The sequence below is a fragment of the Mandrillus leucophaeus genome, unplaced genomic scaffold, assembly GCF_000951045.1.
Source record: "Mandrillus leucophaeus isolate KB7577 unplaced genomic scaffold, Mleu.le_1.0 Scaffold10, whole genome shotgun sequence".
Classification (NCBI taxonomy): domain Eukaryota; kingdom Metazoa; phylum Chordata; class Mammalia; order Primates; family Cercopithecidae; genus Mandrillus; species Mandrillus leucophaeus.
In genome coordinates, this window is record NW_012098098.1 from 5,007,634 (window position 1) to 5,018,480 (window position 10,847).

General features: G+C 51.4%; 1 protein-coding gene across 3 annotated transcripts in view; it reads right to left on the minus strand.

Moving 5' to 3' along the window:
• Positions 1–10,847, minus strand: part of KLHDC4 (kelch domain containing 4) — an 86,523-nt gene that overhangs the window by 57,038 nt on the left and 18,638 nt on the right. For all 3 annotated transcript variants that reach the window (XM_011971755.1, XM_011971747.1, XM_011971759.1), the window contains one exon: positions 8,228–8,364. In XM_011971755.1, coding sequence (XP_011827145.1) covers positions 8,228–8,364 — 137 coding nt within the window. The remainder of the gene's footprint in view (positions 1–8,227; positions 8,365–10,847) is intronic.

Here is a 10,847-nt window from a genome sequence, read left to right on the forward strand (position 1 = left end):
CCTCATCCACCCACACACCGGCCCCTCATCCACCCACACACCAGCACCTCATACAGCCACAGGAGTGAAGCGCTGACGCCCGCAACAGCAGGACATGTCCTGACAGCACCATGCGGAAAGAAGAGCCCCTCACAGAGGCCACATGTTTTGACTCCACTTTTGTGAAATGCCCAGAATAGGCAGATCTACAGACGCAGACGGCAGGGACGGGGGATGGTGGGGTGACTGCTAGGAAAGATGGGGTTTTTTGGGAGACGAAAACGCTCTAAATTTAGATCACGGTGTTGGTTGCACAATTCTGTGAATATGCTAAAAACCACTAAATTATACATTTGAAAGGGTGATTTGATGGTATACGAATCACATCTCAGAAAAAGCTGTTAAGAAACACCTATGGGGCGGGGTCCTGAAGTGGCCTGGCCTCCATCTGTGGTTTGTGAATCACAGATGATCCCTCAGAGGGCACTGGCTCAGACAAATCTCCCCCAACCCCCTGCACCTCCTCCAGGGGACAGAAAGAGAAGGTGGCGAGCGCCTGGAGAAATGCTGGCTGTCATGTGTGGCAGGCCGACCTAACCAAGCTGTGAATATTCAAGCCCGCAAGCTCAGCAGGCAGGGCAGGCCCACCGTGACTGAGGAGGCAAACGAGAGCTCCAGCGCTCCCACCCGACATGTGTGCGTCCTGAGGGGTACCGCCCGCTCCAGCTCTGCTCCCTTTCCCAGAGGCCCCGGGCTGAGCAGCACAATGGGAGACTGACAGGTTGCGGGGGTGAGTAGAAGGGAAACCCTACCTTAGGGGGTTCCCAGGAGCAGCCACCTCCCCTCCTGCTCCAGAGCCTGATGCTGGGAGGATCCAGGCCAGACTGGGCAACAGGGTCTCTCTGCCTCCCAGCTCAGCACAGGGGGTGTGACTCCCGCCTTCCTGGCAGCTGCCTGCACCCCCAGCTGTGACCCATCTCCACCATGACACACCTTCGTTAAAAGAAAATGCTCTGCAAACACCAGATACTGGCGTTTTTAGTGTTTCGCAGTGTCCAGTCACTCTTGCCAAGAACTGCAGACAGACTTTCAGTCACCAGCATCTGTTCACATGGGAGGGAAAAGGGGAGTCTTACAACCCCTCCTCTTCCCAGCCCTTCCCACGCCCTCCATGATTAACACCACTGCCCTGAGCACAGCTCCTGCCTTTGCATTGAACTCCCTTCAAACTCACATGAGCGCACACACACTTAAAACACGCAGAAACAAAAATAAGAAGCGGTTAGTACGGAGATCTATGCTGCAAAGTCAGATCGGGGCAGCTTTGCAGGCAACTCCCACTCAAGGGAGAGACTGAAGAGATCTCAAAATAGCTGAGAGGGCCACACGCAGCCGTCCAATGAGGCGGGATGCTCACGCGCCTGAGTTTTGGTCTTGACATCAGCATTGCTATTTTCCCCCTCATTTCCAAACCATTATGATGTCAAGTATATGTCTGCTGCTAGAATGGAGATGAGAGACTGTTACAAAGTATCCACATGACACCCTGTCTGTTGCTAGAATGGAGAAGACAATGAGAGACTGTTAAGAAGTATCCACTTGGCCAGAAGCAGTGGCTCAAGCCTGTAATCACAGCACTGTGGGAGGCCGAGAGGGGTGGATCACCAGGTCAGGTGATCTAGACCATCCTGGCTAAGGAGGTGAAACCCGTCTCTACTAAAAAAAAAAAAAACAAAGAAGTATCCACTCGTCATCCAATGTGCTACAAAAACACTCACCAATCAACCAACCAACCAACAGGCAGGAGAGGGCACCCAGCAAGTGCTCGCCCAGACAGGAGGCCAAGGCACCCTGCTGCTTGCCAGTTTGAGGTCCATGGTCTGTGAGGAACCAGGCCGCACAGCAGGAGGTGAGGAGGGTCAGCAGGCATCACAGGCTGAGCCCCACCTCCTGTCAAATCAGCAGCAGCATTAGACCCTCACAGGAGTGCGAACCCTATTGTGAGCTGCAACGCGATGGATCCAGGTTGCGAGAGCTGGGTTGTGAGCTCCTTAGGAGAATCTAAGGCTTGATGATCTGAGGTGGAACAGTTTCATCCCAAAACCATCCCCCCCAACCCACCATCGGGGGAAAAAATCGTCATCCATGAAACCAGTCCCTGGTGCTGAAAAGGTTGGGGACCACTACTATACATTAACCCGACTCAAATCAGATTATCAGCATCCCAAAATACGCATCACTGTTAAAAATGACCAGGTAACAGGAGGGAATCTATTCTGCCTTCCTACAAGAAAACCCTTAAAAGACAAAGAAGAGACTGACTACTCCAGATACTGAATTCAGACTCCGTGCGCCTCTACCAATACTTAATTCCCCCCAACTTCAGTCCCTCAGCTGAAAAACTAACTCCCCCACAGAAGTAAAAAATATTCACTAAAAAACGAAAGCGCAGTGCAGGGCTGCGTCGCGGCAGGCACGTCTATTCCGTCTCCTGACGAGCTCTTCCTGGACTTCTCAAAAGACATACGCCCACCCCATGGGGATTCCCACACGAGGCCTGCCAGAGCAATCTTCCTCAGAAAGGGCAAAAACCGTCTTCACTGCAGCTGAATCTCCTGACCTTTCCTTTTAGGTCAATTAAAAAAAAAATGACAGAGGAAAAACAGCCAGAGTAGTCCTCTCTCAGCAGCGGCCACAAAGTGTGTGAACCACAAAGCCCAATTACTGCACCAGGATGCCACACACCACAGCCCAGCCCACGAAATCAACAGGCCGCCTGCGCCCTTCAGTCCCCTGTACCATTCCCAGCTACACTAGCCCATGACGATCTGGTCACACAGCACTCAGAGCCTGACCAGTCAAACAACCATTCAGAGAATGCTTTCATTCCACTATCATCAGTAACTTACAAAAGCAAAACCTACACTACTTTCATTGTTAAGGATCTAAGAGTATTTTACATGAATATTCTTACTTTTTTTAAGCAGCAGCTAAAAAAAATTCACATCAGTTGAACAGTATTCAAAGTAAGCATGCCTTCTACCAGTGATGGAGGCTGATGGATCACCAGCCGTCAGCATCGGGACCGTGGAGAGGGTACAAGGAGGCGTTGGGGTAAAACACAGATTCCTCAACCCCACATCAAACCTGCTCTGAATGGGACTGATGTCTGGAGCGCGAGGGCAGGAAGGAGCATTCTCCTGGGCTCCCTAGGGGCTACGTGGAGTATGAAGATTGGAGAACCACTCCTCAAGGTCCTCTTCTCTGCCAGCGGACGGCACTGCTGGCCACCGTGCCAGGAAAACCCCCCACTGTTCTCTAAGTTCAGAATCAAAACACAGCCCCTGCAGACGAGTTGCCCACAGCGTCCTCCTATCAGGGCAGGCAAGACTCATTCTGCAAGGCACCGCAGCTTAGTCCACCGTCTGCCACAGTTATGAAGTGAGGATGAGCACGGAGAACACTTGAGGAAAACCATGAAACAGGAGCGCCCGCACAGGCATCAGCGCTAACAGTCAGCCCTCCCTCCACATGCCAGCACCGGCACTAACTGCAGGCTTTTGGGAGAACCATTAGACACAAGGTCAAAGGCTTTCTAAATGTATATGCCTTGCATTTTGATGTTCTGTTAAGTCTCAGGGCTTCACTTGTGGCCCAGGTTGCAGTGCAGTGATGCAATCACAGCTCACTGCCACCTAGAACTCCTGAGCTCAAGTGATCCTCCCACCCCAGCCTCCCAAGTAGCTGGGATTATACACACGCACCAGCACACCTAGCTAACTTCTTTTTTAGAGATGGGTGTTACTATGTTGTCCAGGCTGGTCTCAAACTCCTGGGCTCAAGTAATGCTCCCACCTCCGCTTCCTAAAGTGCTAGGATTACAGGCATGAGCCACCGCACCAGGCCTGGACTCTACAATTCTACTTCAGGCCATTTTAAACTTGACTGAAGGTTAAAAAAAATAAATGTAACTTCCCAGGGGGTTTAGCGGTTAGGATTTGACACTCTTTACCACCACAGCCCAGGTTTAAATTCTTAAGTAAATAAATAAACTCAACTAAATGGACAGATGCACAACGCTCCCGATGGGAGGACCGGGGGTGTGATGGTGTCACTGCCTAAATGCGATTTATCAGCAAACACAATCCAGTCCAAATCCTTCTGGACTCTGGCCGGGCGCGGTGGCTCACGCCTGTAATCCCAGCACTTTGGGAGGCCAAGGCAGGTGCATCATAAGGTCAGGAGATCAAGACCATCCTGGCTAACATGGTGAAACCCCATCTCTACTAAAAATACAAAAAAAATTAGCCGGGCATGGTGGCAGGCGCCTATGGTTCCAGCTACTCGGGAGGCTGAGACAGAAGAATGGCGGGAACCCGGGAGGCAGAGCTTGCAGTGAGCTGAGATCGCGCCCACTGCACTCCAGTCTGGGAGACTGAGCAAGACTCCGTCTCCAAAAAAAAAAAAAAAATCATCATCATCATTCTGCACTTTTAAAATTAGAACTTGGGGGCCAGGTGTGGTGGCTCATGCCTGTAATTCCAGCAATCTAGGAGGCCGAGATGGGCAGATCACTTGAGGTCAGGAGTTCAAGACCAGCCTGGCCAACATGGTGAAACCCCATCTCTACTAAAAATACAAAAATTAAGGCCGAGTACAGTGGCTCACGCCTGTAATCCCAGCACTTTGTGAGACCGAGGTGGGGGGATCACCTGAAGTCGGAAGTTCGAGACCAGCCTGACGAACATGAAGAAACCCCATCTCTACTAAAAATACAAAATTAGCCAGGCGTGGTGGCAGGAATCTGTAATCCCAGCTACTCAGGAGGGTGAGGCAGGAGAATCGCTTGAACCCGTGAGGTGGAGGTTGCAGTGAGCCAAGATCATGCCATTGCACTCCAGCCTGGGCAATAAGAATGAGACACTGTCTCAAAAAAAAAAAAATTAGCCAGGCATGATGGCGGGCGCCTGTAATCCCAGCTACTCGGGATGCTGAGGCACGAGAATGGCTTGAAGCAGCAAGGTGGAGGTTGTAGTGAGCCGAGATTGCACCACTGCACTCCAACCTGGGCAACAGAGCTAGACTGTCTCAGAAAAAAAAAAAAAAAAATAGAATCTGAAAAACTGATGGTAAAGTTCATGGAAAAAAAAATACATGAAAAAGCATACACTTTAAGTAAATGAGAAAAATCCTCCAACCTATCAAAATATACCATAAAACTACATAATTAATTAAAATGGCATAAAGAATGATACCAAGAAAAGATCAATGAATCAGAAAAAACCTCAAAAATACAGACCTTCTCCTGTGCACGTACAGTGTGCACACACCAGGTTGTCTGGGTCACTGTGTGAGTGTGCACACACACTTGCAAGTGTACACACAAGAGCATGCACACGCATGCACACACATGCAGACATGCTCACACACACATACGGGCACACAATCACACAGGCACACACATGCACAAAGATACATGCATGCACACACACATGCACACATACACACGTGCACACACCGTCACGCATGCATGCACACAGGCAGAGACACATGCACACACACATGCTCACGCGTATGCACGCACGGTCACACGCATGCACACACAGGCACACACAGGCACATGCACGCACACATGCTCACACGTTCACATACATGCATGCAATCATATGCACACACACACAGGTGTACACACGCAGGCTTTTTTCCAAGCATATGTTGTTCTGCATCCTGTTTTTGGTACATATTTTGTACATGTCTTTTGTACAAAATAAGAGAAAGCATTTCTTTAGGGTATAATCCTTAAAGCAAACTTGGGGGTCAGGGGACACGCACATTTAAAATTCCATTGAATGGGTGCCACTCACTAAGCAGTGAGGGCATGTTCTCTCCACCGTGCACCCATTGCCCAGCACTGCTCTCGCAGCACCCGCCCTGGGGCCTGCCTCGTGATGCCCTCTACCCTGCCTTCTGCTCTGCTTCAGAGGGCACCACCCTCCCTGAATGTAAGCTCTGCTTGATGCTGCAGGTACTTTCTCCCCACCGGTCACTATTTTTAACTTTCCCTGTGGCATCATTTTCCACACACAGACCTTCCTATTTTATATGGGCAAATCCATCCACCTCTTCTAGATTCTGCTGAATGTCTTGCTCAGAAAACCTTAGCTAAGATGTGCTTGGAGCTGGTACACAACAGACTGCAGTCAACTGTCACTGCAAGAGAGGGGGTTGCTCACATTGAAGGTCTTCAAGATGACATCGGGGCAGTGTGGGAGAGGGCAGGCTGAGGCCGTGGGGACAGTCAAGGCACCTGGTGTTTATGAGGGCAAGGGCTCAGCACCCCGAGATGACTACAAGGTGGGAGAGAACGCAGAAAGGGATGTGGACATCAGCTGTCAAACAACATCTCCTGCAGACCATTTGTTACCGTTGTACGTCTCGTCAGGGCCTTAATGAGGCTCAACATTAGACATCTCCCAATCACAAATACGTTAAGCAGCAGTAACCAAATCCTGCTAAGCAGTAGAAATACAGAAATTAAGGAGCTTGGCCTGGCACAGTGGCTCACACCTATAATCCCAGCTACTCAGGAGGCTGAGATGGGAGAATCACTTGAGGTCAAGAGTTCAAGACCAACCTGGGCAACATTAACAACACCCCCCTCTCCAAAAAAAGAAAAAAAAATTTTTTTTTCAATTAGCCAGGCATGGTGGTGCACGCCTGTAATCTCGGCTACTAGGGCGGCTGAGGCAGGAAGACCACTTGAGCCCAGGAGTTTGAGGCTGCAGTAAGGTGTGATCACACCACTGTAACCAGGCTGGGCAACAGAGTAAGACTTTATCTCTTGAAGAAAGAAGAAACAAAGGAAGGAGAAAGAGAGACAGAGAAGAGACAGAGAGAGAGGAGAGAAAGACAAGACCAGAAAGAGAGAGAGACACAGACGCCTCCACAAATGGTGATTCTGGCAAAAAGAGGAGAGTGAAGCACATCATGATCCTGTTCCTGCCCCACCACTCCCTGTAGAGACTGAAACTGGGGGCTAAGAACGGCAACTACATTGTACATCTGCAGGATCACTATTTTAAAAAGTCTAACAGCTTCTACAATATACCTTTAAAACTAGTCTCCTGCGTTAATTACCATAAGCAAGCATTCGAGGAATGAGGTCCCACTGTAAGGCTATGGTCAAGCCCTCCTCCAGCAGGTGGGCCCAGCGCAGGGAATCTGTCTGCACCCTCCCCATGCACAGCGGACTCTTCCTTTGACTGGTTAACACTCCCGGCCTAGAGCCAGGAGGAGCAGTGGAGCCAGCAGAACAGGCCTCGACATCCTGACGAGACTCACCGCAACATAACGGAGCCCAAACTCCAAGAAACACCCCGAAGTGGCTCATCATGACATAACCAAGTGCGGGCTCCAGGGAGTGCCGCTGCCCTCCAGCTGAAGCCCTGGGACGTGGAGAAGGCCTGTGTGCAGCGGCCTCTCTCCCGGAAGCAAGGGCACTTCCGCTCTGCTGCTTTAATGGCAGAGAGATGGCGTGTGTAAGGGTGGGTCATGGCAGCGGCAATCGAGCCAGGCCACACCTAGGAGAAGGACGCTAACAACTCTACTTCAGTCTGTCATTCCACCAGATTTCTTTAATAACTTACATGCAAACACACCATCTGGCTCTCTACACAGACAGACATGCAGCTCTTGACTAATGGGAGACACCCGTGGTAAACGTGCATCAGAAACCCCGTCAGTGACACTCCCGACAGAGGTGGAAATCAACAGAGGCTGAGCGGGGTTCAAAGAGAAATGTCAATGTCCTTCCTGTCTCATACCAGCTCCACGGTTTCTACACCAACTCGACACAGGAAGAGGACACTCTTTTAGTCAATGACATATCCCTATGGGGCTCCCCTGGGGCTCCCCTTCCAGCAAGCTGGGCACCCAGAGCTGCCTCCAAGGGTGTAAACAGAAGACCACAGGAGAAGAGCTGCAACACAGGCGAGAGGCTGGCAGCCAACGACAAGAGGAACCTGGAGAACAAAGCCAGGCAGCTGGCGCCCCTACACCTGGCCCAGGCTTCTCTATGAAGGGTCCAGAGAAAACGTGGTCTCCCAGGACCCAGCGAAGCTGGACTCCTGGACTGTGACCCAGGTTCCTCTGAGCCCTGGTATTCTGAGGTCTGTTCCCAGCACTCGGGCTCAGCACACAAGCACAGAAGAGCCACGCCTGGAGCTCAGCTTCTCATCTGGCTTCTTACTTGACTTGTTCCCAGGTCTTGGTGGCCAAATGCAGGACCCAGAGATCCTTGTAGTGGTAGAACTGCTCTCCGCTGGGAGAGGCAAACTCTCCTCCAAAGACCCACAGCTGTCCGCCACCTTGAGGCACCACCACCGCCTGTGAAAAGAAAGGTGACAGGTCACGGCACAGCCACACAGCAGCAGGGCCAGTGTCACGGGTGACCGGCAGTGGTGAGCGCTTCAGTACTATCTCAGCTGCCCCTCAATGTGACCGGCCCCACACTCAGCCATGTCCTCTCCTGCCTCTGAGGGGAGGATTCCAGAGAAGCACCCTCGTAGGAAAGCATGTCCTCAGTCAAGGCTCTGACAAACTTTCGCGGATCCCTAGGTTGCAAAATAAACATCCATTTAAAAGTAGACAATGCCATATCCCTTTAAAGTGGACACAGCTAGTTACTTTAAATATTAACAGTGGTGTGGTGCAACCTAGCAGTGTTTTCCTTTTACTAATATCTACAATAAAGCTGTCTGCCTGCTCTCGTTAATCCCTTTCCTAGCTGTTATGGACCAACTAAATTAGCCTCACAAGTACAATGTGCACCTAAAAGAAAGTGTTTATAGGCCAGGCACAGTGGCTCACGCCTGTAATCCCAGCACTTTGGGAGGCCAAGGCGGGTGGATCACGAGGTCAAGAGATAGACAGCATCCTGGCCAACATGAAACCCCGTCTCTACTAAAAATACAAAAATTAGCCGGGCGTGGTGGCACACACCTGTAGTCCCAGCTGCTCGGAGGCTGAGGCAGGAGAATCGCTTGAACCCAGGAGGCGGAGGGTGCAATAAGCCGAGACTGCGCCATTGCACTCCAGCCTGGGTGACAGAGCAAGACTCCGTCTCAAAAAAAAAAAAGCATTTATGTAATGTTTTCTCCTTTTAGAGACAGGGTCTTGCGCTGTCGCCCAGGCTGGAGTACGGTGGTACAATCATCAGTCATCACTCACTGCAGCCTCGACCTCGTGGATTCAAGTGACCCTCCCACCTCAGCCTCCTGAGTAGCTGGGACTACAGGCATGTGATATCATGCCCAGCTGTTTAATTTTTTGTAGCAAAGGGGTCTATGTTGTCCAGGCTGGTCTCAAACTCCTGGCTTTAGTTAATTCTCCCGCCTCAGCCTCCCAAAGCACCCTGGGATTACACACACGAGCCACCGCACCCAGCCTTACGTGACGTTACGAATGATTAATAAAGACTTCAGCACCACAGTAAAGGTGAAGGAGCGCAGTGGGAGTCATGTCCTCCGGGCCACACAGGGAAAGGCACTCTGGCAGCAGGGGATGCCAAGGAGAGAGCAGACCACCAACCAAAAACAAGGGCATCCCTGATGGGTCATCAGACACCACCAGCTACTCCACATGAGGCCCTCCGTGGCCCACTCCCTCTCAGGGCCCCAAGAACTGCGGGCGGCAGAGTCTTTAGGAGAAGGCCCACGTCCACCTGTGGGAAGAGCTGCCTGGACAGACTGCTGGGCTGCAAGCAGAGGCGGAGACCAGGCTCCACGGGGTCTTTCCTCCAAACCTGCAAGTTAAGCAGCGACCAAGGTCCAGGATGAGAAGAGCACGCTCCTAGGCAGTCCGTAGTAGTAACCACGCTGGAGGGGGACCTTCAGTGCTGCATCTCCACAGGTGAGAGCCGCCCACCCTGCCCAGGTCACGCAGCCAGCTTCGCGTGACTGTAATGCACCTGGTGGTGTAATTAAGCAAGAAAAAAAGGCCGGGCGCGGTGGCTCACGCCTGTAATCCGAGCACTTTGGGAGGCCGAGGCAGGCAGATCACAAGGTCAGGAGATCGAGACCATCCTGGCTACGGTGAAACCCCATCTCTACTAAAAATACAAAAAACTAGCCAGGTGTAGTGGCGGGCGCCTGTAGTCCCAGCTACTTGGAAGGCTGAGGCAGAAGAATGGCATGAATCCCGGATGCAGAGCTTGCAGTGACCCGAGATTGCGTCACTGCACTCCAGCCTGGGCGACAGAGCGAGACTCCGTCTTAAAAAAAAAAAAAAAAAAAGGACAGAGAGAAAAAGCAACCTGAGCACCCCGGCAGCAGGTGAAGCCCCATTTCCTGGCTCAGCCGTGGTCATTTCAGAGTTGGTTCTTTCATAAAAGCCTGTTGTTTTATTCTCTCTCATTTCGAGGTAAGAGTGAGGATCTAGCAGGATGAAGAATGGTTCCACACAGGGCGCAGAGAGGGCTGGCAAATGAGAGTGCCAACCTAAGGTCAAGTGCGCCCAGGTGGGCCAGACAGTGGTCCTCAGCAGGCTCCCTCCCAGCACCTCTGAGGTGGTGCTTCGCCCGCCCACACTTAGAAACGGCCACAGTGCCGCCCCTCTGCACTGATGTGGTTCCTTTTTGGCCAGACAGCGGGGGCAGGTAGCAGCAGCACACAGAGGTGGCATGTCCCTCTCCACCTCACCCACTTCCAGTCGTTCTTTGCGTCTGTCATCTCAGATGATGACTGACCTGTAAAAGAACAGGTCAGGTTTCCTATCATTCTAAAAGCCCAATAGTCCCACAGAAAGAAATTGACCAATTTACAGCTTCACAGCAGACATGATGACTGGCTCAAGGCTGAAACTTAACAAAT